Source organism: Elephantulus edwardii, unplaced genomic scaffold, assembly GCF_000299155.1.
Source record: "Elephantulus edwardii isolate Elephantulus edwardi_28Jun2011 unplaced genomic scaffold, EleEdw1.0 scaffold00201, whole genome shotgun sequence".
Classification (NCBI taxonomy): domain Eukaryota; kingdom Metazoa; phylum Chordata; class Mammalia; order Macroscelidea; family Macroscelididae; genus Elephantulus; species Elephantulus edwardii.
In genome coordinates, this window is record NW_006399951.1 from 4,564,592 (window position 1) to 4,591,077 (window position 26,486).

General features: G+C 53.5%; 1 protein-coding gene across 1 annotated transcript in view; it reads right to left on the reverse strand.

Moving 5' to 3' along the window:
- ADCY7 (adenylate cyclase 7) overlaps positions 1–24,533 on the reverse strand; it is a 25,890-nt gene extending 1,357 nt beyond the window's left edge. The window contains exons 1-22 of the mRNA XM_006897138.1: positions 24,360–24,533; positions 21,926–22,129; positions 20,512–20,679; positions 19,587–19,736; positions 18,821–18,969; positions 16,745–16,856; positions 13,707–13,834; positions 12,178–12,336; positions 11,892–12,024; positions 9,684–9,875; positions 9,504–9,541; positions 8,973–9,056; positions 8,745–8,820; positions 7,210–7,307; positions 5,978–6,062; positions 5,432–5,542; positions 3,606–3,733; positions 2,625–2,709; positions 2,151–2,306; positions 1,417–1,563; positions 546–650; positions 136–250 (exon numbers count right to left, since the gene is read on the reverse strand). Of these exons, the coding sequence (XP_006897200.1) occupies positions 136–250; positions 546–650; positions 1,417–1,563; positions 2,151–2,306; positions 2,625–2,709; positions 3,606–3,733; positions 5,432–5,542; positions 5,978–6,062; positions 7,210–7,307; positions 8,745–8,820; positions 8,973–9,056; positions 9,504–9,541; positions 9,684–9,875; positions 11,892–12,024; positions 12,178–12,336; positions 13,707–13,834; positions 16,745–16,856; positions 18,821–18,969; positions 19,587–19,736; positions 20,512–20,679; positions 21,926–22,129; positions 24,360–24,530 (2,794 nt within the window). The 5' untranslated portion in view covers positions 24,531–24,533. The remainder of the gene's footprint in view (positions 1–135; positions 251–545; positions 651–1,416; positions 1,564–2,150; positions 2,307–2,624; positions 2,710–3,605; positions 3,734–5,431; positions 5,543–5,977; positions 6,063–7,209; positions 7,308–8,744; positions 8,821–8,972; positions 9,057–9,503; positions 9,542–9,683; positions 9,876–11,891; positions 12,025–12,177; positions 12,337–13,706; positions 13,835–16,744; positions 16,857–18,820; positions 18,970–19,586; positions 19,737–20,511; positions 20,680–21,925; positions 22,130–24,359) is intronic.
- Positions 24,534–26,486: the final 1,953 nt, after the last annotated feature.

Genomic DNA, 26,486 nt, shown 5'->3' on the forward strand with positions numbered 1-26,486 from the left:
CCCTGCACATACTCCACTGCCCCTCAGCGTGTCTCCCCTGCACACACTCCCCTGCCCTCCAACGTGTCTCACACACACACACTCCCCTGCCCTCCAGCGTGTGTCCCTCACCCTGCCACCTTCCTGGGCCCTTACCGACTCGGAGGCGGAAGGAGTTGAAGGAATGCCTGTTGATGCCATCCAGCTTGCTCATCAAGGCGATGCTGAACTCCACCGTGAGGCCAATGTAGGCGTGTTGCCGAGCCAAGTCCTGCAGGACAGGACTGTGTACTCAAGACCATCGGGGATGATGGCATCATCTTGCCTGGGCTAGATGTGTGTTAGATGGCTACCCAGAGCACCGTGAGGGGGGGCCTGGGGCCACAGCCCAGCACCTCCCCCGCACGTGTCCCCACCAGAGCACCTCTGGCTCAGAAGGCAGCTCTCAGGCTTCTCCTGTCTGCTGCTTCCGGAACTCTCCTGGCTGGCCTACTGAGTTCCTCGGCCCCTTCGTAGGTTTGAGGACACCTACATGAGGTTGAGACACTGCTGGTTACCACCAGTACCTGGTCCTCGTGCCTCGAGGTGACACTGAGCCCTGCCGCTGCCATGTACGTGCTCCCAATGGTCTTGATCTTCTCCACAGCACTGAACTTGGGCTTTAACAGCAGCTGCAGGACAGAGGAACATGGTGAGACGGCTCAGGACGCTGCAGCTCAAGCCTCTCATTCTGTGGCAGCAGCTGCAGCCTCCCTCTCCCAGGATCCTCTCCCGCTGCCACTTCTCATAAAGACACTGTCTCAGCTTGTGACCAAGTAGAAGCACAGCCTGTGGGTCCCTACCCCTCCCCTAGTCTCATCTCCCCTGGGATTTTTTGTTTATCTCTTCCTTATCTCTTCCATTCTCATCTGCTCCCCCTTTTTAAGGAACAAACAGTCTGCATTATCTACACAGTCCTGTGGGTCAGTTCTTTCCAACAGTTAAACTGATTTCCTCTGAAAGGAACTGAGAACATGAGCTGAGCTGCAACACCAGCTGTTCTACAAGGACCCTGAATATAAGCCCAGTCTCTAAAAGGACCTGGTACAGAGAAGGCATTAATCAAATATTTAACACATGTACATTGTTGTTGTGTGTCTAAACCAACCCAGCGCTGACTGTCCAACAAGTTTTCAGAGACTGGCAGTGGCACAGAGGACACTGTCTGGCTCACAAAGAGCAGCTGGGGGGATTCAAACCACCTGCCTTTGGGTTGGCCTTCCTATAAGGCCACCAGAGCTCCCCTACACATATATAGACAAGGCAGATGTGTACCATCTTCTCATGTGTGTAATGTCAGCAGGGAAGCTGTGTCCCCTTCCCCAGGGTCGAGGATGCCCTCAGCCATGTTGCTGTATCTGCAGAGTCGGTTGAGGAGGCTGCTTATCCCCTGCATACCTCGTCAAAGTCTGCAATGATCTCATTTAACAAGCGCAGGCATTCCAGCCCTTCTTTGTTGACGTCACACTCTGTGTAGAACACTTTGAAATCCGGCACAGATGCAAACATGACACAGACACAGTCATACGACTGATGGTACCAGTCCTGGATGCGGGAAAGGGGAGGGTCAGGCTGAAATAGCTCCCGGAGCTGGCAACGTCCCCCGGCCTTCAAGCCTTTGATAGCAGCTAGGAGCTAAGTAACGCCTGGGTGTGCCTGCCTTCGGGATGTAGTGGGCAGGGGCAAGGCCAGGCCCAGGTCTTTGCGTTTTTAAAGCACTCCCAGTGGGCCTGACGGCTGGGAGAAAGACCACAACGAGGAGACCTTGGGTCTTAGCAAGTTGCTAACCCTGGACTCGGCAAGTTGTTGGACCTCTTTCCTTCTCTGTAATAAACACATGTCGCTTTCTTCCTGAGAACAGAATGTCCAGATTACAAATACCTGGGCATATCTGGCCCACAGGACAATTGTAGAAGGTAAATTCTGTCAGACCCATTTTACAGATGTGAATGATCCAGAAAGGTTAAGTGTCTTATCTGTGATCACACCGGAGCCCAAATCTTTGACTCCAAAACCTGGGTTCGTACAGCTATCACAAAGAAGCCAAGCCCGGGAAGGTCCTTGTGTCTGTAAACATCCACTCTGCAACAGTGTGTGCATCCTCTGTCCCCAACCCCTTTGTCCCACCACACCTCATTTAACTTGTCACCAATGAAATGGGCAGCCACGTGGGCTGGCAAGACATTCTCCAGAAGAAGGCGATTCACGTTCTCCATGGTTTCAAACTCCTCATGTTCTTTCTTGAACTTCTTCTTCCACAGACAGTCCAACCGGCAGTAATAGTCAATCTGCACACAGGAAGAGACCCATTCCTATGTGAGGGCAGAGGCACCCCAAGGCTGGGACACAATGGGAACTCCTGGGGTCCAGATGGTCCATCACAGTACTGCCCGCCCATGGTAGTGGCAAACCCCTAACTGAATGGTCTTAAAATTCCCAGCATGTGAGTCTAGTTACAGTAACTAGTGATGATCTATGCGATCAAGCCTGTCACGTAGGTCCTGACAGGACACCAGGGGGTGAGGACAGCAGACCCCGCACACCGCCTCTCCAAGTGGAGAGAGAAGACCAACTTGAACAATGGACACAGGGATGTTTTAGTTTACCTGTACGGAGAGCATGATGAGGGAGATGTAAAACAGAAGCAGGAAGAAAGTTACCATCTTCAAATCCTTCCATGAGCAAGGTGAGCTGTGGGATATGACAGGGAAAGTCCAGTGAGAAACTCACTATACCCAGTGCCCACACGCAGGAAGTAGTGTGTGGCCCCAACATTTATGTTTTAGGTGCCAGCCAAGGGGAACAGCAGACCAGATTTCTAACCTTTTAGCACTTGTATTTTATTCGGTAAGTGGGAAATGCCTGTTTCAGACTAAAGCAAGGAGGTGCAGTGAGGAGACTGCCTGCCGGTGAGGGGCCTCACTGAAGTCACCTGAATAATAGGGCATCAGCCACGGAAGGTCTGAGGGGAAAGCTTTCCAGGCAGGTGAGGCAGCAGGAGAGAGCCTGGGCCAGCACACAGACACCCACCCAGGTCATAAAGGGACCTGGAGATGGGCAGAAGGGTGAAGGCCTTCCCCACCTGCCCCCAGACCCACAAGAACAGATTCTGAGCTGGGTCCCTGCCTGTCAGGTTTCCAGACTCCACTCGCTTGAAGCTCAGCTGTGCTAGACCCCTGCACATAGACCCCTTCCCGGGCCACTGCTGTAACCTCCTCTCCAGAAAGGAACCACAGACAGGTTACCCTTGCAGAGACTGAGGGTCCGGGACATGACCCAGATAGAGACCAAGAGCTGAGGTCTCCCCTACCACCCTTAGATATGCCTGGACGTGGCCTCCGTGGGACTCAGGACTCCCCTAAACAACCTGCAAGTGGGCCACACTCCCCAGCTTGGGATACAGGTTACAGGTTAAGCCAGTTCCGCCCTCCACCTTCCCCTTCTGTAAAATGGGAGCCCTGTCATTTACTAGCCGCCGCCGTTCTAAGGCACAGTGAAAGCAGAATCTAGACGCACACCAAATAGCTTGGAGGGTCTACCTGGGGTCAGTGCTGTTCCTAGAACTGTCAGGGTGCCACCAGCAGCACGGAGCTCTGTGGAAGAGCAGCAAGTTGGTGAGCACGGCCACGGTTAACAGCACAAACTTGAGCTCCAGGCTCATCCACAGGAAGATGGAACAAGCCACGAAGCTGAGCATGCAGCTGCAGGTGTAATACTGAGGGTGAGAGGCACAGGTTACTCAGGAAGCTCAGGCTGTCCCATCGCCAAGGCCACCCCGTCACTGGGCCAGCAGCCAGACCACGTGGAGCGATGACCGTGACTCCCAGCCCAGGGCCGTACAGCAGTGCATCTCTAGTGTCCGATGCTTGTTTTGCTGATCTGCTATGTTAACAAAGTGCAGGCAAATCTACAAGTTTACAGTATTCTCATCCTAGTTAGGTCAGTGTGAGATCAATGTAAAGGCAGGAATATGAAGTAAACAAATGGAGATGGTGAGTGGAGTCAAGTCTCCACAGCGTCTCTACCTCTGCAGATGCAGTGAGCCTGCCCTTCACAGAGGGTTAGCCGCCCACATTACTGCCCCCCTCGAAAGTACACAGTGGGCCCTCCCTGCTCGTGGGCTAAATGCCAAACCCTTCCCTCTGGATCAAACCTGCTTTCCTGACTGCATCGCCCACTGCCTCTCTCCGCCTCCCCACTGCACGGACTAGGAAAACCCTGCTGCTCCCACTAGTACCTTTCTCAGCCTGGCCCCTCTCCCCCCTTCAGATAAAGGTTCCCCCTCTGAGTGGCTGCAGCCCTCATCCTACCATTACAACATTCTGGGTGGAGGAGAGCCTGCCCCATCCCCGTCCAGGTTGTCCCATCCTGCATCGGCAGGTCAGTTAACCTCTGAGCCCTGCTTCCCACTTAGAAACCGGAGGTAATGCTCATGCTTGACAGTAAGGGACCGAGAGGGCTCACCAGCCCTGGCCAAATGCACAAGACAAGGCTCCTCTGTGTTCTCCCGCCCAGAGGCAGCACTGGCTCCGCCTAGACCTTTTGCAGCCTTTCCTGGGAGAGGCTGGGCTCTGTCCCTCTACACCCCAGAGTCACAGGGCTCAATACCGATGGTCCACTTGTTCAGTGAGGGTAGGGGCGCTGCTTGGAGCAGGGCACTCACCAGGTGGAGCTCACATGCAGTCTGTGTGGTCTCATTACTACAAGCCGATCCTGATGCTGAGAAAGTCAGTGGTGGCTACGAAGGAGACAAGGCCAGGTTAGCATCAGTCTGTGACTCGGGGCCTGTCAGGGACCAGCATGGCAGAGGAGGAGGATCAGGGCGGCGCGGGGAGCAGACAGAGGGCCGGGGGAGCACCGTGGCTCTGCTGCCAGGCTGGGCTGCAGTCACTGCCCTGAGCGGCTGGGCACATCGACCACAGCAGCCGGCAGACACGGGCGGTGGGAAGTGGGAGGGAGGGTACAAAATGAAGATACAAGATCACCCCCAGGGCGGCTCAGTGCCCCTCCTTCCTAGGTAACCCCAAAGGAAAGGATCGCTCAAGCACACCCCAAAACTGGCATTTTCTAAGTGTCTAGAGGGTGGGGTGGAGGAGAGAGCTTGACCTGTAGGAGCCAGGCGGATGGAGCCTAAAGACGCGGGAGCGGAATTATCCCTCCCAGCCCACGCCCCTCAAGACACCCTAATGTCTGAGTCTACAGGTTAAAGCAGGACAGTGAGGAATCTGAGTCCTCAGAGGCCAGGAGGTACTGAAACGTCAAGGACATAACCCTGTAGGTGTGGACTTGACGTTCTCTGGAGGCGTAACGTGCCCACTCTGGAGAGGGTTAAGATACAGTATGATGTAAAGACTGCAGCACCCCAGAACCCTGAGATTCTCAGTGGGGTGAGGCTTAGGCTTGAGGGACACACCAGGCTCACGATGGCGGTAATGGTCACGATGGCCAGGAACGCCCTCAGCAGGGGCTGTGTCCCTGCCTTCTCGGAGATGGTTCGGAGCATCCCCCAAGCTGGGCAGCACCTCTGCGGAGGAAAGGGGGCCACGTCAGACCAGGACGGGGCCTGCTGAGGGCTGCAGGGCAACGCCGCGGTACAGCTTGGACAAGAAGCCCAGGAGAGCGCCAGAGAGCGGGAACTGGCATCTCCTTCCACTCGGGTGGTAGAGGCTTGATGGGCCCACCCACTGTGCCCGTCATAACCCAAGTCCTCAGCTGATGTGCGAGTCGACATGAGGCAGAACTCTTGAGAATAACTTCCAGAACACTCGGCAGTGTCCTCAGGGCAGAAGGGACTGGGACAGGGCGCTCAGCCCCTTCCCTGCCTAGAGTCCAAGAAGGGAGACTAAAGTAGAGAGGAAGGGGTCACGGGGCCAGAGGACTCACAGCACCACAGCCCTGCCAATGAGTGGATCGGACCCCGCACAGTCATCAGCTGTCGTCTTGGGGTCTTTCCACTCACCAGAAACTGATCAGCAAAGCACAGGCACAGGCCCAGTCCCAGTACGCAGGCCGCCAGGGTAAAGGGCATGTTTACAGCTGTCATCCTGGGATGGAGGGAAAATAGCAAGGCCTCAATTCCCACTAGCCAAGACCACACCACAAGAAGGCTGCCCGCCCTGACTCCTGCCACCTCAGCCTTCCAGCATGCACACAACCTCCCTCGGGGGCCACCTTCACACCGAGAAAATGAGACCTTTGAAAACCAGGGTCCAGCCACCCCACTATCCGCACAAGATGCCTGCTGAAAATGTCCAGTTGGCCAGCAGCACATCTCTCTTGGGGCTAAGTGTGTAAGACGTTAGTAGCGTCTGTGCAGCCTTCATACTTTTGTCTGGCACACGGTTAAGTGTCATTTAAATGTGGTCTACTTAGTCTTTACAGACACGACACTTAACTGCATTCCCAAAGGCACGCGGTTCGAATCCACCAGCTGTTCTGTGGGAGAAGGATGGGCAATCTCCTCCCGTGTGACTGACTGCCTGCCTCTAAAACCCATCAGAGGGTCAGCTGTGGGTTAGTTCCATTTTCATGGCTCACAACAAGTCCTTTGCCTTTATTAAGCGCATCCTCAACTACAATCCTAGGTCTCTCCTTTGGCCCAGTCACCCCTCCAGAAACCCCCAAGTTGCTGGTTTTACTTCCTTTCCCCTCACCCTCAGTCTCAGCCTCCACCACAGGACTGTCTGATGTGGTTGATATACGCTGTGGATTTGAACCACATGCCTCAGGGATGGAAGCACAACTCCTGACCATTAGGACACAAGAACCGAAAGTGGGGCTCCCAAGCTATTTGCTGTGCAGCTCAGGATAACTTTCGTCTGAGCCTCACCTTCCCCACATACAAGAGAAAAACAATGGAGTCTGTGATTTGAAGAGTCTACGGTTCTAAGACTCCAAGCACATAAGGACCTAAGGAAGGGATCATAAACAGAAATGCTTGCAGGGTCCAGGCAAAAGCAGGTAACTGGGAAACGGAGGTGAGAGACATTAGGGAATGGTGAGGTCTGCGTTGGTAATTCCAAGTGCTGAGGCTAACTCTTCTAACTTACGGTTCCTAGGAACCCAAGGAGGTCAAGTTCATGAATCCTAACAGACAGACCTTCCAGCCTGAGGCAATACTTTTCAGTAGGTTTTTTGGTGGGCTCTGCCAAGGTCACCTCATTTGAACAATCCCTGCCCGCTCCAACTGACCTGGGCATTAACAGGATGTGGACGAGCAACATGCAGAGGAAGATGAGGCTGGCCCAGGCGAAGTAGTGACGGGCCCGGGGGATGGGGGCCAGGCGGTACTGGGAATGACAGAGAAGATGAGGGGGTGCCTGCTCGGGCAGCATGGCCCGCCACGTTCAGAGCCACTTGCTCCAGCTCCTTCCCAGACCCCACTCTATCGCAAGTCAGTCACTTCACAGAGAATTCTCCTCTGTCCTGAGTTCTAACTGAAAGTATTCCAATCCATGCCCCTCACTGCTCTATTACAAAGTCCCTTGTTTGTACTGCTAATACCTCCCCTGCCCTTCCCCGCTCAGGTCTCCAACTTTATTTCTCAAGTCTCTGAAAAGTCCCAAGGCCCAGGTCCAGAACAAAGGGTGTGCAGGAGCAAAGTCTGAGCTCTTGGAGCTGATAGAGGTCTGACTGCGTCCAAACCAAGAGATGAGGCTGGACCTGAGCCTTTGCGCAGACAAGGCTGGGACAACCCCCTGTGCCCACTCCTCACCAGTTACTGTCTCCCGAGGACAGCCCTTGGGGTCCCCGCTCCATACGGGAAATCAAGGCTCGGAGAGGTCAGCCAGCCCACGGGCGGCCACACCTGCCTCTACGGAGCCTTGTCAAGGCAGCGGGTAAGTCCTCAGCTGCCAATCCAAAGGTCTGCAGTTCAAAGCCACCACAGAGAACTATTTGCCAGTCTGCTTCCGTAAAGAGGATAACCTTGGAAGGCCTGAGGTGCAGTTACACACAGTCCCGAAGAATCACTGTGCGTCTAAATCAACTCCGCAGAGCAGACAGCACACTCCCCCCTCACATCCCAGGTTTCCAGACCCTAAGCCCCCCTCACCCAAGGAGCCCCAAATTGAGGAATCCCAGAAAGGACAACACTCAGCCTTATAATCCCAGCGAGAAAGCTGTTAGTTCCCACTGCTTCCGGCTGGGAAGAGGGAGCACTGCGGGTCCAGCACAGTCCCCACGGATCCAGACATTTTTACCTCTCAGATCCCTAATTCAGCTCTTTGTTCATGAAATTAGGTCTGGCATCCACCGTGCCTAACTGCTTTGAGGGTTAGGTGATATATATGCGTAGGACGGTGCCAGACCCAGCTCAACAGGTAAATGATCGGTATCGATACAAAAGCTGTAATATCCAGTCAGGTCTCTCCCATCCCATATACTATGTTGAGTGATTTTGTTTGGTTTTTCTAATTATATGGTCAATGTTGTTGGCCTAAGTTAATCACATCCCTGACCAGGTGAGAGTCTACTATTTGATCGGAGTCAAAGCCTTTGGACCCCAAGCTCCTATCAACGTGGAGTGGGGTAGTGGGGCATTTAGGAGAAGGTGAGGGCCGCAACAAGGGAATCTAAGTTAGAGGTGCACTGGTCAACCCCTATAGCTGCAGAGACGCAGCTTCTCCCTTTAAGGAGTTCTCAGAACTCTGGCTTGTGCTCCTAACCGGACACATAGCCCTAGAAGCCCATTCCCCTGGGGTGGGGGGCTGCCCAAGGGTCCTCACCTCTCGTTCAAGACTCTTCTCTCTGAAGATGGGTAGGTAAGTGCAGGTGAAGTCATCGGTCTTGGAATAGCAGGATCTAGAGGCAGCATGGCTGGGAGTGAGGTGTGGGCACAGTGGAGACACACCCTCTGTTCTTCATTGAGGGAAGGAGAGGGATTGCCTAGGACCACAGCTGGAGTGGGGCCACACGAGGTCCCTCAGTTGGGGTTCAGGCTCTGGGAAGCTCACCTTGTGGAGCTCAGGCCCTCAATAGCTGACAGCATCTCCTCGTCATACGAGTCGTCCTCTGAGCGCCCCTTGGGTGATGCACTTCTGGAATCAGACATCCCCACCTGCATCAAGCCAGGACCCCACATCTAACATAGGGGTGTGGGGAGAGGACCCACTGAAGTGGGCTTCCTGAGGTCTGTGAGGTAAGTATGCCCAGTGAGGCCCACAGAAAGAGCAGGTGACGGGCAGGTCCGGCTCTACCCACTGCCTGGTGGTGACCCAGCAGAAGGCGAAAGGCTAGGCCCTGACCCCACCCACGAGGCCAGCTTCAGGACCACATTGTACCAGCCCCACTGACTCCTCAGGAAACCAAACCACCGACCCGGGACATCTAGCTCCCGGCACTGATCCGAGCTGAACCACAGCAAACTCCACAGAGGTCCAGGGCTGGCCTTTGGGAGGCTGCCTCCCAGCAGAGCTGGGTCAGAGGAGTCAGCTGGAGGAGGTGAAGGGCCGAGCTTGGCAGAGGAGAGGGGATAGCACGCATACCTATCTGGAGCTCGGTGGTGGCGCCGCAGAGGGATGGTCTGGAGGAAGAGGGAAGGAGGAACAGACACAGGAGATGTTATGGGGATGAAAGTGTGGATCCAAAGGGCACCGTAGCGTTAAGTTCTCCTGTCTGCAGCAGGGCCCCAAGCGCCAGGTCTCAGGGGGGCATGAACAGCTTACCCTGGGCCTCTGGCCTCTCGGGACGGGGGTCTCACTGCTGCTCACGCTCTCTCGGTGGTTGAGGTGTGCGAAAGGCCGCGCAGCCCCCCAGGACTCCAGGTAGCGAGTCATGCGCACAGAGGCCCGCATCTTCAGCGCTGCGTCTCCTTTAGGCCTGAGGAGGTGCTGGCTGGGCCGCGGTGGCTGCTGGCTCTGCTGGAGGACACAAACCCAGCCTTCCTCATGTAGCTCCCCCACCCCGTCTGCCCTCCTCAAACACACCACTGCCTGGAACAGCAATCGGTGAGGGGGGACAGTCAAGGCGCCGGTGATGCCTTGAGGAGCTGCTATAACGAGGCCGCCCAATGCACCACCCACTGGGTGGACTGTCAGGTTCTGCCATCCCTGGCCCAGGAGGGTGACCAGCTTCAAGGGCCAATCAGGTTCAAGTTCCACTTACCCTCTGGGGGTTCCATGGAACCAGGAGTTAGGTGGCCTGAAGACTTCCCAGCCCCTCCCCACCCAGGGCATTCTAAAGAAACTGCACAAGAAAGCCCAAGTTACACCCTGCACCCCACACGTGACCAGCACACCCCAGTTTTCTTCTCCCTGTGGGGAGCAATCAGAAGAAAGAAGTCCTCAGGCAACCACTAGCCCCAACTAGGGCAGCCTTTCAGGGACTGTAACGTCATCAAACCACACAGCACGGACCTGTTAGGATGGCTGACTGGTCCACACCGACCTGCCGTGACCAAGGACATGGGTCTTAGGCCTCAGATGGAAGGTCAAGGTAGACAGTAAGGCATGCCTGCAGGCCAAGCGCAGACTCCTATGTACGTGCCAAAGAGCCCAAACCCCTCGGAATCCTCCAGAGTATGGACAGGAAGAGGCCCTAAGGCTAGCGGAGAAAATCGTGGGCCATCTCCTGATCTGAGAGCCCCGTCTAGCCCTTGCGAGAATTCCCTGTCTCCTCAGAACGCCTCAGGCACCCACTGGACAAGCCTTTTCAGCCTCAGCGCTTGATAAACCAGAGAAGCCATTGTTCTGGAAGCGACTATCCTATTAGGATGGAAACTGTCAACCCTTAGCTGAGTCTGTCTCCCTCGCCAGTGAGAAGACTGGTGTCCAGACGTCCCAGAGTCCTGGAAAGAGCAGTGTCCGGCCTTGTGCGGCCTGACAAGGATGGAGAAGGGAGACAGGAGGAACTTGACTTAGTCTCCGCTCTGTTGTTGGCAGCTTTGACAGCACAAACCAAGTCAACGGTTCTGTGATATTCGGGGAGAGCAGGCCAGAAACCCAGCGCCCGGGAGAGAGACGCGCTCCCTGTCGGTGAGAGCAGGCCCGCGAGTGGTAGGAGTTCCTCGGAGAGGGACACTGACAGCATCGGCAGTAGTAGACTTGGCACCTTCTATGTCGGAGGCTCGGGTTCAACTCCCAGCCAGTGTTCCTCATTGGAGGCTGGAGTGTGTGGCTCTGATGCTGACCAGGTTTCAGCTGGGCTTTAGAAGAAGACAGGCTAGAAAGAAAGGCCTGGTGACCTCTTCCCAAAAATCAGTCCATGAAAACCTGGCCGATCACGCTGGTGCAGTCCTCAGTTTATCATGGGATGTCAGAGTCCCGGGCAGACTTTCGTTCACTGGGCGTGGGGTTGCCACAAGTTGGGGGCCACCTTAACAGCAGCTCACATCCGTGCTGGCTGGGAGACAGGGAATCTTCTTACTCCAGGCCTTTCGTACTGTCTGGATTTTCAGCTCTGTGAATTACTTGCTCAAGAATAAATTAAACAGGGGGAGCTCTTGTGGCCTAATGGCAAGAAGCTACATTGCAATCCTAGAGATATGCAGTTCAAATCCACCAGATGCTCTGCTGGAGAAGGAGGGACAATTTCCTCCTGTACCAGTCAGATCTGATTTGATGATACACACACACGAAATAATAAAATTTAAAAAAAAAGAATAAATTAAACAAGGGAGAGGCGAGGTTGCCACAGAAAATATCACTGTTGTCGTCACGTGTCCTTGACTGAGAACAAACTCATAGCTGACCCTCCAGTGGGCTGTGAACTGCAGGGAAGACACCGCCCGTCCTTCTCCTGGGGAGCAGATGGGGGATTCCAACCCACTACGTTTGGGTAGGCAGCACGACTCCTTAGCCACTAGGCTACCAGAGCTTCTTTGAGATAAAACAAAGAACACCACCAGCCAGCCACCCCCACCCCTGCTGGCTTACACGGGGGTCGATGACCAAGTAGGTGCGGATGTTCATCTCCTTCAGGTAGGGGTCCCTCTGCTGCCCGTGCCCGTCCTCTACTTCGTATGCCTTGTCCAGGTGTTTCAGCGTCGCCTCTGTGATGTGCACCCGGCTGGGGAAGACCTGAGTCAGACAGAGAGCCCCAGGACCTGGTACCACAGGGGGGCCCAGGAGGCAGGGTCCCTGGCTGCTCCCCGCTGCAGGTGGGTGATTCTGTCCCCTGCTTCCACACCCACTGCCACCAGCCTGCCCCCCCAAGTCTCACCCAGGGACTCCAGCGGCCTCCATCCTGTTGGCCAGGGACACGTCGTGGGACCACACATCATACTGCCACTTGCGAAGCCCAATGACTCCACACAGAACATTTCCCGAGTGGATGCCGACACGCATGCTGATGTCCACACCCGTGGCCTCCCGCACCTGCCTGGGCAGAGCAACTCGGTCAGCCTGTACCCCGAACACTGGGCAGGATTGGGGGTGGCACGGGGCAGAGCAAGGTGGCGGGCAAGGATACTGAACACAGACAAGGATTCAGCAGACCCAGTTCACCGGAGAGGGACGTTCTCATGCTGATGGGACTGCCTCTTTAGGAGAGGCTGAGGGGTCCCTGTGAGCTATGAGGCAGTGTCACCCCCGACCTAACAGGTTCTAGGCGGAAGGAGAAAGCCACTTGTTGTGAACCACAAAAGGTCATGGTGTTGAGCCTTTAACACCACGCCTGGTGTTCTTCTGCCTGGGTTTGAAGAGACTTCCTGGCTCTACAAAGGGGCCGTGCACACCCCTAACTCCTGCAAAGAAAAGCAGCAAGAACCGGCCTTGGGGGCTTCAGACACCCAACCTCCAGAAAATGGGAACTTGCCAGCTGCCCTTTTCTTTTGCCCCCACGGCACCACACACAGATCTCAAAGCTAGAGTTTCACCAAGGCCTGAGGTACCCCCGCCCCAAATAAACAACAGCTGAGTTCCTTCACAAATGGGGGACACGGTGCAGCTGGCACCAGGCATCTACCGGCAGGGCCGGGGAAGGACAGACTCCATGGGGGGCAGGGGGGTCCAGGACAGCCTCGGCACGAGGAGGGAAAGTGACCTCACAAGAGGGGCAGACGCTTTCCAGAGGCCACACAGTCAGGACCAGGACCAGGACCCCAGGCTCCCTCTCCAGGGTTTTCCCAGCTGTATTAGAAAGATGGCAGGAGGCAGAGCCGGAGGTGGTGCTGGGCTTCCATCTGGACCTGTGTCACAGTCTCATCTAAGTACTGGTCTGTGTGGCTTGGCCACACCTGTCCCTCCACTATAGCTTCCCTGACAAATTAAGTGACCACAGAGAAAGTCACAGAAGCTGGGCGTTAGTGGGCAGGGCGTCCCAGGAGGCTGAATGTGTCCCCGCAGCCCGGAAGGCCACCCTCTGAGGCTAGGATCTTTAGAGGAGAGGCGGGAAACAGATGAAGCTTTGGAATCAGATCCCGAATCTAAGGGTTTCTCGTCACCCTGACGGCCTCCTCCAGATGCTGTCCTTCCCTTGGTCCCATCGTCACTCTGCGCAGCTCTGAGCCGTGAGAGTCTCTCTGGGCCCTGGCGCCCTGACACAGACGTTGGGCACACGAGGAGGACACAAGCCGACCAGGTTTGGGCCCTCTGGGTTGCTGTAGGATCCAAGTAAGCCACTTCACCTTGAGCCTCAGTTCCCTCGTGTGTAAAATAAGAGTGATATGTGTTCCCCCTCTCTGCACTTTGGAAGGAGAAAAGTTCCACCACGACAAGACACAACAGCCCACGTCTGCACCTGGCACCTACTTAATGGCCTCACACATGTCCAGCCCCATCTTCACGCAGTTCCGGGCATGGGTGGGCAGGGACACAGGCAGGCCCGACACACAGTAGTAGCAGTCACCAAGGATCTTGATCCGCATGCACTCATTGGCCTGTGGGACCATGAAGAGACAGGGGGTCAGCAGGGATCTGCGGGCGAGCTCAGAGTCACACTGCCCTCTCCCACCACCAGGGGGCGTCTGGCTCTTCCCCCTGGTGCCATGAGAAGCGGCCTCTGCTGGGCCTGGTCAAAGCACAGAGGACAGAGGCGCTCACCATGAACAACCTCCCCGGGCGTGAAAACAAAAATTCTGAAAGGCCTCTCAGGGAGCAGCTGCCTTTGCTGCATTTGGAGCGTGGCTCGCTCTGGGGAACAATAGCAAACAAAGATCCTGCAACCAGTGAGCTCACGTGCTGGACGGGAGGGTCGGACATTAAGCAGAATAAATAAAATCTATAAGCATCCAATAGCGAATGCACTGAAGAGAAAAATAAGATAGAGGAAAAATAAGCGAAAAGTTTCCAGGAAGCCAGAGGAGGCCTCTGAAAGGTGACTTCTGAGCAAGGACCCGAAGGAACCCAGAGACAGTCACACCAGTGCCGGCAGGAAGAGTCTCCCTTGGGTGGCAAAGAGCCTGAGGCTAGGAGAGACAGAGGGCATTGAGATGAGCAAAGAGGGATCAAGTAAACCAAGGGACTTGGGGGAAACACCCGGGCCAACCACCAGAGGCCTAGCAGGCCAGCAGGCAGTGGGTGTCAATGCAATCCCTGAGCTGGCTGTGCGCCAGGCAACTTAAACGAGCAGGTCTGGGCGACGTAAGATGAGAAGATAGGAGAGGTGAGTGAGGGAAGGAAGTAGTTAAGGATGAACATCAGGCCGCATGGAACAAGGCTGAGGCAGAGCGATGGCCACAGAAGGGTACTAGAAAGGCATTCAAGGTTTCACCTGAAATGGGGAGTTGACCACAGGAACACTGGGCAAAGGCTGCACGTACCTTGTGGGTTGCTTTTGTTATGTTGTCGTGGTGGTGGTGGTTACATGCTGTTGAGTGAAGTATGAATCACAGCGACACTATGGACAACAGATTGAAACCTTGCCCTCTTCCTGTGCCATCCACACAATCTCTGCCATGCTTACACCCTTTGTTGCGGTGCCTGTGTCAGTCTTTATCGTCGAGGGTCTTCCTCTCTGTCAATGATCCTCTACTTTTCCCAGCCTTATGTTGTTTTTTACCCCAAAGACGGACAGCACTTGACCACAGCCCAGAGTACGTGATGTGACGTTTCACCATGCTTGCCTCTAAAGAACACTTTGGTTGCACTTCTCCAAGAAAGATCCGCTTACCCTTTTGGCAGTCTGCGGTCTATCCAATACTCTTCACCAACACCAATATCCAAGAAAGATGGGCAATCTCTGTCCAAGTGATTTACAGCCTTAGAAGTCCATGGAGATTCAGCTGTCAAGTGGTTCTGACTCAATGAGACCGAGTGGAGCTTAGATTGGAACCAGAATTTGCTTTCTATCAAGTTTTCAATCACCGGTTCCCCACATACAGAAATCATCTAGAATGTTGTTGTTGTTGTTAGGTGCCAGCGAATTGACCACATTCAAAGCAACCCTGTGAACACAGCCCTGTACCCTTCCTGTGCCGTCCACATCATCTCTGACACACTCAAGCTCGTTCTTACAATCACTGTGTCAGTTCATTTTGTTAAGAATCTTACTCTCTTTTTCTGAGCCTCCACTTTTACAAGAAAGCACCCCTCCTAACAACATGCACAAAGTAAGTGAGATGAAGTTCATCAGCCTTGCCTCCAAGCACTTTTTCCAAGACCAGCGTGTTTGATCTTTTTGGCAGTTCATGGGATATTCCGTACTCTTCTCCAACCCCACAGCTCAAAGGCATTCATTCTTCTGTCATTTCTTAAGCACTCTGATGGGTGTGGGACACGGGTGTTTCAAGTTTCCCACATGACTCAAGCATGCAACCAAGTGAGGGGACGAGCCCTCAGATCTCCACTTCAATCTCTATTCAAGCTGCTGCCTCTTCCAGAAAACCTGTCTTGACCTTGTCCCATTGGGTTAGGTGTTCCCCGGGTTCCCTGCTCCCCTTGCTCTCCTCTTCAGAGAGCCCAGTGTGTAGCTCACGAGCAATCAGATGGCTGGTCCCATGCCCTTTGCTTCCTCAGAGCCTGGCACTCGGAAGTTCTCAGGACCGTCTTGTGAATTCACAAATGACTGGATCCCTCCCCAGTGTGTGAGTAAATGGGACCTCAGCCAAGCACTGTCCGGTCTCCCCAGTCTGCTGTCCCCTGCAGTCCCCCTCAGCCTGTGTCTCTCCTCTTGCTTGGCATCTGTCCCCCTCCCCGGTGACTTTATGTCAAATTTCCACCACTCACCTAAGGACTCAAATCCAAGCATGCGGCCATACCCCCACCCCCGTCACTGTGTCCTACTTAGGCTAAGCCGTCTGGATTACATGACACAAACCTCTCTCTCTACACTGGGCTTCTGCACAAACAGCCTGAACATTTCCCTCTTTCCATGGAATCTCTTAATCTCTTTTCGGCTTTCTCAAACTTAAATAAAGCCGGGTGTGGTTTGGCATTTCAGGGCTCTCCCGGGCTCTCAGCAGAAGCTGGGCCTCTAATGTTCCATAGGGCGGGGGAGCCATCCTCTCCTCCGGGCAGTCTTCCTGAGGGTCCTCTGAGCCCCAGCGAGCCCCCCGTGACCCCCTCGTGGCCATCATCAATCTGCCCACCAGCCTCTCACGTGCTGGGGAAGGTTGTGGCCACCTCCCCCATCTCCACTTGCGCCTGTAACTCAGGCCGGCACACAGCAGCCACTAGGAAAGTCCGCTGAGGGAATGCTGCACTCGAGCCGAGGTTTCGCAGCCCTGATGGCAACACGGTGCTGGGCACACCCTCACCCTCACGGACGCAATGTGTCAGCAGAGGGCAGAGGGAACAGAGCGCAGCCTTGCAGGGGCCACATAACAGCCACAAAGGGACAGAGGGCCCACCTTGGCGATCTGGTCAAACTTGCCGAACAGCTCGTTGAGCACCACCACCAGCTCCTTCGGCGAGCAGTCACTGGCCAGCTGTGTGAAGCCCACGATGTCTGCGTAGAGGATGCTGCAGAGAGCGGCCAGGGGAGGGTCAGGGCCAGATCACTGACTGTGGAGCGACGTGGTGGCTCATCCGGAGTTCCACGAGCACTTGCCAGCCCCGAGTCAAGGGTGTGCTCCCATGGGGACCCCAACCTCCCCTGACTCTTGTCAGTTCCCAGGGAAGGGATGGAAAGCTCTGCCTGTAGAGCTGAGAAAGATTCAGAGGCTCAAAGTCAAAGCCAAATGCAGCAAACCCTGGAAGCTGGTGGGCCCCCAATCACTGCAGGGCGGCGGCCTCACACCTCAGAAACTCTTTCCTGCTCCTAGCTCTGTATTTTCACCTTTAGTTCAGACTTACGATAACCTCCGGTAAGATGTGACTTCATGCTCCCTCGCGCCAAGCGCCATACCCAATGCCTCACACACTCCTATAAGATTCCCATTCCTCAGATGAGCAAAGTGGAGCCCAGAGGGGTGTGCAAGCTAGAACTGCACTTTGCAGCGGCTTTCTTGGTGCCAAAATCTGTGAGTTCTTGGGCTTCCCAGAGCCTAGAGAGATGTCAGCAGGGCCACTGCTCAGGCGTGATGCTAAGCTGGACCTCACGGGATGCAGGCTGCATTTAACAGGGTAAGATTCTGCAGTTCCTTTAAATCAGCCAGAACCAGGTGTCAGATGGGGGGTGGGCCCTTCATCTCTCTTTGAAGGCTTATGCTCCTTCGAAGTAGCCCTCTTGGCACAATCTATTTAGCACTGGGCTGCCATCACACAAGGGTCAGTGGTTTGAATCCAAAGGAGAATGATAAAACGGTTCACGTCTGTAAAGATCTGCAAACCCTGGTAGTTCTATTCTGTTTTACAGAATCATTATGAGTGGGAATGACCCAATGGCGGTGGCGTATGTGTCCCTTCGAGAGGACACTGAGCGGTGCAAACACTTAAGGTGCCGAAATGGTAACGAAATGGTTGGAGGGGTTTGAAAAAAAATTTTTTTTTCTTTAACTAAAAGGTACCTCAAAAGAAAGGGCAGGCAATTCACCTCTGAAACACTATTCACTGGAAACCCCGCAGAGCACCAGTCAGAGAAGGGCGACAGCAATTGGTTTGCACAGCTGCCCGTGGAGATTCACCTGAAGCTTAGAAACACCTTCCACCCAGGCAGTCACGCTTGCGCACATGCTTTTTAATTTCTTCTGGCTCCTGAAATCTCCTCTAACACGAATGTGAGCAACCTGACTGAAGTGTACTCCTGTGTGAAGAAGTAGGGATTCCCGCCTCTCTAGGAAATGAGTGGGAAACTGGTGAATGGGAAATGAACAGGAAGAGGTTCATATGTGCCTCGAGCCGGGGTGAGCCACAGAGAGTTGCATGTCTGCTGACCCTCTAATTCCTATGTCGCCTAAGACTCTCGAAAGAACATCAGGGATACGACCTTTCAGAATAAGGTCATGGTCACAGATCCTGGCGGTCATGGCTATAGACCCTGGAGGTCATGGTCACAGACACTGGAGGAGGCTGCCTTTCTGGCCACCTGACGTTCCCAGACTAGGAGGTCATGGTCACGGATCCTGGAGGAGCTCTCCCGTCTGCCCACATGATGTTCCCGGAATAGGAGGTCATGGTCACAGGCCCTGGGGGAGCCCACCTTTCTGCCCACCTTACGCTTCCAGAGGTCATGGCCATAGACCCTGGAGGTCACGGTCTCCCTTCTGCCCACGTGATGCTCCCACAATAGGAGGTCATGGTCACAGACCCTGGGGGAGCCATCCCTTCTGCCCACCTGATGTACCCAGACTAGGAGGTCATGGTCACAGACCCTGGGGGGACCCTGCTCTGGTGCCCACCTGATGTACCCAGACTAGGAGGTCACGGTCACAGACCCTGGCGGATCCCGCCCTTCTGTCCACTTGACGTACCCAGACTAGGAGGTCATGGTCACAGACCCTGGCGGTCATGGTCACAGACCCTGGGGGAGCCTGCTCTGTGCCCACCTGACGTTCTGGTGTCTCTTGACATAAAGGCTGTGGAAGTTGTTGTCGGGCACGTGGCGGCGATCCCTGTGCTCCTTGAGCCTCTCAATGATGGTCAGCTTCATGCCCATGGAAATGTGGGCGGGCAGCACGGACAGCAGCAGGTTCTCCTGGACAGGAGGGTGCAGGTGAGTAGGGGTCCACCCCAGACCTGGCCTCTATTCTCCCTGCCGCATCCCGGACTCCGTCTCTGCGGGCCCCTGTCCCCAACTGTCCCCGAAGTGAGATAATCTGGGTGTCTAGTCCTGTTCTTGATGCAGATGGTCGTTCACAGGGTCTGAGAGTCCAGCAGAGAAAGAAGGGTCAGGTGAACAGGGGTTATGGAGGAGGGAGAGAGAAAAATGTAGGGAGTGTGGGGGATGTGGATATAGGGAAATATTGGGGGGATAGGAGACAGAGCTGGGGAACTGTGAGTACAGGTAGGTAGAGAAACAGTGACTTAGGGAAGATGAGGATGTGGGAAGTGGAGAGTTTTGGGGGAGGAGGGAGGTGACAGAGGTGAAGGGCACAGGGAAGGGGATGGGAGGCATGAGGATGAGGGTGTACAGGGGATGAGGACTGTGGGAGATTATGGGAATAGGAGGTCAGGGGAGTTTGGGGAGTCGTGGAGAGGGTTATCATGATGGGGGAGGTGGGTGTCATGAGGGGAGGGAGCAGTGAGGAATGGGGGTCTGGGAGGGGCACGGGGGTGAGGTTCGAGGGGGATCAGCCCCAGGGAGGGGCGCACCTGCTGACGCTTCTCAATGCGTAGCTTGCTGCGGGTCTGAATGCACTTCTCGGTGTAGGTGAAGAGGTCTCGGGAGGCGTCTTGCATCTGGTGCTTGTGGAAGGCCCCGGTGAGGTTCCCACAGAGGAAGACCAAGGCACTGGCCAGTATCTACGGAGGAGACAGGGTGGAACTCGGCATTCGCCTTGGCTGTGTCCCCACTGTCCTGCTGCACCCGGCCCCTGAGCGGGCGTCCAGGCCTACGTCAGTGACCTCCCTTCCCTACGTCAGTGATGGCACCCCTTCCCCGTCCCTGACCGCCCAGCCCCGCTCAGATGGGCACCTCGTCCTGGGGCAGGCAGGACACATCGGGACTCCTTACGGGCACCGGGACCACACTCAGACCCCACCACGCATGTGCCGGGCACTTCCTGACCCCAACAGCTCAGGCATCAAGGACCAGAGACACAGAGGCAGGACCACCTTGGAGCACTTGGACCACTTTGGGACCAAAGTATACCAAAGGCACTCACTAAGGGAATGGTGCCCAGCTGCCCTCAGAGTGGGCACCTAGGCCTGTCAGAATGAGGTATGCATGACTCACCAACCATTATTAATTAAAGGCTTACCTCCCTCAACACCAATTCCTAGGACACCATGCCCAGGCCTGACAAGGAGGGGTGACCCCTTGGGAACCTCACAGCAGGCACTTGACTCAGGAAGAGAAGGTACAAGCTAGTCTCCGGGGAGAAGGGTGTCTCAGGCCAGAAAATAAAAGGTGGGGGGGAGACTGGCTGTCTGAGCAGCAGACTTGGGGAACCCGGCCTGAAGGCACAGTATCCTGCCTTCAAATTCTGCTTCAAGACCTTGGGGGCCCAACTCACCCCGACCTCCAAACCACACCCCCTGCACCAGGGGTCCAAGAGGTCCCAACCCCACTCCTTACCTTCAGCCCCATGTGGTTTGTAGGCGTCTTGGAGGGCTCCACGAAGACGAGGACGCCAAGCACAAAGAGGTGGGAGGTGGTGGAGAAAACCCCCATGACAACGGCCCCCCGCATGCCGAAGGGCAACATTGTGTACACGACGAAGATGATGAACAGGAAGAAGGGCACCTAGGGACAGACACGCGTCAGGTCGGGGCTGGGGCGGTGCCCAGCCGAGCCGCCCCCGAGCCTTGCACACAGACAGGCGAAACCTGAATGCGGTGCCTCGACTGCCCGATGTGCCTTCCGTCCCCCACTTCCTGCTCCCTAGGAGTGGCATCCACTCCCTAAACAACATGCCTCCAGAAACTCTATGGACTTTGGTAAATATCCACAGCTGTAGAGGGGCTTCAAGCCTTTTGTTCGTAGGGTCGCTATGAGTCGTGCTCGACTTGAAGGCAATCAACAACAACAACAGGGTGATAGACACAGACAGCAACAATGGCGGACATGGGAATGGAACAAAAAAAAAAGGGTGCAGTGTGCTTCTGGGTTTGGCCCCGCTGGCATTACTCATTGCTTTAGGTGCTGGTTTGGTTCTGTGGCCAAGGCTGAGCCTTGCGGGGAGCAAGGTGGATCAGGAGGATAGTTCATCACAGAGCGTCCCTGAGCTAGTGCACTTGCTTGCTGCCTCCAGCACACAGCTCCATCTGCCCATTCACGGGAAGCCAGGCAGGAAGGCCAGTGGCTGGTCTAGTCTGCTTCATAGCTACCCCTCTGGGGCAGTGCCTCGTCTGGAGGCGGGGAGTCAGTCAGTCTCTCTCTCTCTCTCACTGAACTTTCAGTCTATACAGTTTAAATGAGGCTGGACCCACCCAAAGAGAGAAGCAGGATCACCAGGCAGAGTCCCCCTCACCAACAGAGTCCTATATGGCCCTGTGACCAGGCCAGGCCATAGGGCTTAAGCTGGGGTCTGTTGCTGGTTGGATAAAGGTTCTCTCTTTCAGCTGATAGGTGGGTGGCCTGGGATTCTGCTTCTCCCTGGGGTTAGACGGCACTGAAATCAAACACCAGAGGAAAGCAGGGCAAAAAAAAAAAGGCCATGTCTCCTCATCCAGTTAGAGTCCCAGGATTGAGCACCAATCTTTGTGCACCAATCTGTGCCTTTTAGCACTTCCTAGGGAGTCTGTTTCCAATCTAGTGAGGATCCACTCCAAAACACCAAAGCCAGACAGTACAGATCACTGGGCACAAAACCACCCTGGCATTGTCTAAAGCCTCAACCCAAAGCAATGGAGAGTAGTCTGGGCCTCATACACCATGCCAAATGCAGGCCCTCACCTCGAGAAGGGACCCGATGCTTATTAAGAACAGGAGCCAACTCCAGTGCGCCCAGCCCACTACGGTAAAGATGCTCGGGGCCCCATCTCATTACCGGATCCCACATACAGTTCGCCGTCACCCAGGAGTCGAACAGCAGCACGTAGCCCAGTATCATGAGACAGACCCAGATGAGCAGGGCCAAGACCCTGAGCCCCCGACGTGCCAGGCAGTTGAGGTACACCAGGAGGTACGAGGTGACAAACACGACAAGCACCACCAGCGTGGTCCCCAGGAGAGCCTGATGTTCGGAGAACTCCTAGGGAGGGCAGACAGACACATGAAGGACACTCTGCACTGAGCAACATCACTCATTCACAGGGATGAAATCAAGTCCCCACCAACCCCAGGTTCTTCCTGGCATCCAGGCCTTTTTCTGGGCTCTGCCTCTGCCTTAGCTGACAACTTCCCAATCTCAATCACGGGAACTCCAATCCATCCTCTTCTAAGGAACTCTGCTTGGCTACTAAGTGAAAGGTTAGCAGTTCAAACCTCCTAGCCTCTCTATGAAAAAAAAGAAGTGCCTGTCTACTTCTTTAAAGATCACTTTCTGGTGGCCTAGTGGCAAGAAGCTGCACTGCAATCCCAGAGGCACACGGTTCAAATTCACCAGATGCTCTGCCGGGGAAGGAAGGACAATCTCCTCCTGTACCAGTCAGATCCAATTTGACGGTACACACACACACACACACACACACAAATAATAAAATTTTTTTAAAAAAAGATCACTTCCTTTGAAACCCTATGGGGTAGTTCTACCATGCTCCATAGTGTCATTATGAATTGGAATTGACTTGAGCCTAACAGGTGATGCAATGATGTCAGTGTAAAGACTAAGGTACACCTGATAAAAGCCTCGGTCTTCTCAATTGCTCACTATGCATCTGAGAACTGGACGACAAGTAAGGAAGACAGGACAATCGATGCCTTTGAGTTGTGGGGACAGAGCAGAGTATTGGACATACCATGAACTGCCAGGAGAACAGAAAGATCTGTCCTGGAGAAAGTGAAACCAAATTACTCCTTGGAGGCAAGGATTTTGAAACTCTGTCTCACGTACTTTGTGTATGTTGTGAGGAGGGGCCAGTCCATGGAGAAGAACATCATGCTTGAAAATGTAGAAGGTCATCAGACAAGAAGATGACCCTGGATGAAACAGATTGACACAGTGACTATGGCAATGGGGTCAGGTGTGTCAGAGATGGTGAGGCTGGCCCAGGATAGGGCAGGGTTCAGTCATTATTCACAGGGTCTCTACGAGTCATAGTCAACTTGATGGCACACAATAACAACCACCCTCTCTGATCAGGCACAGCCAAGTCTCTCCATCTTTCACCTCTGGTGCTGCTGGTGGATTTAAATCTCCAGAGATCTGAAGCCAATGGGCTAGCAGAGAAACTCATGACAGACCAAAGCACCAGAGCAAAGCAAGTTTAGGTCAAAGACAAATGTGGTAGTATATGCCTGGATAGCTATGTTTAGGAGTGCTGAGATCATTTAATGATGTTTGTCAAGGTACAGGCATGGAAAGCAGACCTATACACACAGGTCATCTGCTGGGATAGATTAATGATGTCTGTCAAGGTGCAGGCATGGAAAGCAGGCACACACAGACCATCTACTAGCATAGATTTATGATGTCTGTCAAGGTGCAGGGATGGAAAGCAGGCATACACACAGGCCATCTGCAGGAATAGATTAATGATGTCTGTAAAGGTTCAGGAATGGAAAGCGGGCATACACACAGGCCATCTGCAGGAACAGATTAATGATGTCTGTCAAGGTGCGGGCATGGAAAGCAGGCATACACATAGGCTATCTGCTGGGATAGGTTAATGATGTCTGCCAAGGAGGCATACACAGTCCATCCCTGACTTGGTTCTTCAATAAAACACATTTACACAATGGAATACTACACAGCAGACAGGAGCAATGATTTTGTACATTACTACCTAACTTGGGAGGGCCTGGAGAGCATTATGCTGAGTGAACTAACTCACGTCTCACAAGGATAAATATTGTATAAAACTATTATGAATAGTAGAATGAGTATAAGGAATTCAAGAAGGGTGGGAAAGGGTGGAAGCTGAGGGATGTGGATGTGCAGGGGGAGGGGGCATTAATTATGGGGTTGTACAATTTGATGGTGGCGGTGAGAGAAATTGAAAGAATCTGTTAGAATTTTGTAAATAAAATAGCGTAAAATTTAAAAAACAAACAAACAAAAAAAAACCCCACCAAAACACAACATCAGAGTAACGAAAAGAGAGGGTAACATATTTGACCAAAGCCACTTTAAGCTTCAAACTTAAAAGTGTATTCCATCTGATCAAACACTCTGCACAGCCCTTTTCAGGTGAGGACACTAAGACTTAGAAAGGATCAGGATTTGTCCAAGGTCTCACAATTCCCGGATGTCAGAGCTGGGATTGGAGCCCCAGAGAAAGCCCCGGCCCAGCCCCTGCCGTCCTCCAGGTGCCCTCACTCACCCCGTCGACGACACTCATGATGAGAAGAGGCGTGAGGGCTATGACCCCCACCAGCAGCAGTGTGAGCAGCAGTGGTCCTTGCTGGCTGGTGAGACTGTACTTGTTATAGAGCGAATCTTGGTCCAGGCCTCTCTCATCCTCCTTGAGGAAACAGTGTCCCTGGGCTGGCATCCTCCACCTTTTTCACACGCTGCCACCAGCTGACTCAGGAGACACCACGGTCTAGGAGATATGCGTCTGCTGACACCTTCTTCTGTGGGCCGAGGCCTTGGGTGTCTCCTAACTTGGTAGGTGAGCTGGAGGGCAGGTCCTGGAGGCCTGCAATGCCACGAGCTGCACAGCGCACGCACACTGCAGATGCCAGGTCTTTTCACAGTACTGCCAGAATCTTGCTTTGCATCCAGGCTGGGGTAATTAGATACGTGGGGTTCTCAGTTCTGCAGAGACATCAGACAGACCCAGGATTTTACCTCAGTAGACAGCATCAAGAATGGGTAGCCTCTGGGAAGGGTAACAGGGCTGCAGGACTCACCTTCTCAATTTAGCACCTAAGCTAACCTTCACTGTTGTTAACTGCTGCGGAGATAACCCCAATCTCATAGGGAACCTATGCGCCATAACGCTGCCCAGTCTTGCAGCATCCCCACAATCCAGTGTGGATCAAGCCACTGAGACCCATATGCATTTCAATATTCAAAAGCAGATCTCTAGGCTGTTCTCTTAGTCTGGAAGCACCACTGAAATCTGCTGTGCATCATAACATGCCATTTCCACGGGCAGAGTCCTGGGGTAAAATACATACAAGTCTCTGGCCTGTATCTGCATCTGACCTGATCTGCAGAGTTTAGATTGTCCAGTCCATGAAATTTGTGAGCCAGCAAAGGGCACCAGACTAGCTGCCAAACTACAGTTTATGTACTAGATTAAGAATCATGTTCGCACTCCAAGGCCACAAAGCTAGTCCTCTGAGTTTTCTTCTAAAGTAAGTAGCACTTTCCAGCCTAACAGCGAGCAGGGATTGTCTGTCATTTTGCTGCATGGTGGTAACTTGCATGTTGCTGTCATCCTGGAATCTATGCCACCAGCGTTTCAGATTATCAGTGGCATACACAGGTTTCAGCAGAGCTTCCACTAAGACCAAGAAGCAGGACTGGCCGTCCACTTCTGAAAGAACAGGCCCTGGAAAATCCTATGCCCCTCAGGTTGGAAGGCACACAAAACATGATTGAGGAAAAGCTGCCTCCCCAGAGTAGTCTATCAAATGCCATAGACGGAGGAAAGTTTTCACTCACAAAAGTCCTGATTTGCTGATGTGGCAAGACTCAAAATGAGGACAAATAGCTGCAAACCCATTAATAATTGGGACATGGATTGTACAAAGAACGAATCTAGCAAAACTGGAAGTTGTGAAAAAGAAAGTGAAATGCATAAAGACTGACATCCTTTAAGTTGCTGTTGTTAGGATGATGGCCCAGAGCAATCCTACGAGCAGCACTAGTCAAAGCCCAGAAATTTGGAACAGTTACCTGGCCAACCAACCAGAAGAATATTTATTCCTGAGAGAGAGAGAAGGTGACCCAACAGAGTGCAGGAGTATGGAAATTATTGAATTAGATAATTGACAACACATGCAAACAAAATCTTTCTGAAGATTATTTTTAAATGGCTGTAAAAGGTCATTGACAGGGAACTGCCAGAAATTCAAGCTAAATTCAGAAGAGGCTTGGAAGAGGGGATATCATCATTGATATCAGGTGGGTCTTGGGTGAAAGTAGAGAATATGAGAAAGACGTTCACTTGTGTTTTACTGACTATACAAAACCATTAGACTGTGTGGATCATGATAAATTATGCATAACACTGAGAAGAATGAGAATCCCAGAATACTTAAGTATGCTCATATGAAACCTATACATAGACCAAGAAGCAATTGTCTGAACAGAACAAATGAACACTGCATGGCTTGAGATCAGGAAAGGTGTGCATCAGTGTTGTACCTTTGAGCCATAACTATTCAATCACTCAAGGAGCTGGACTATATGAAGAATAATGACATCAGGACTGGAAGATGACTCATCAACAACCAGCATTATGCAGATGACACAATCTTGTTTGGAGAAAGTGCAG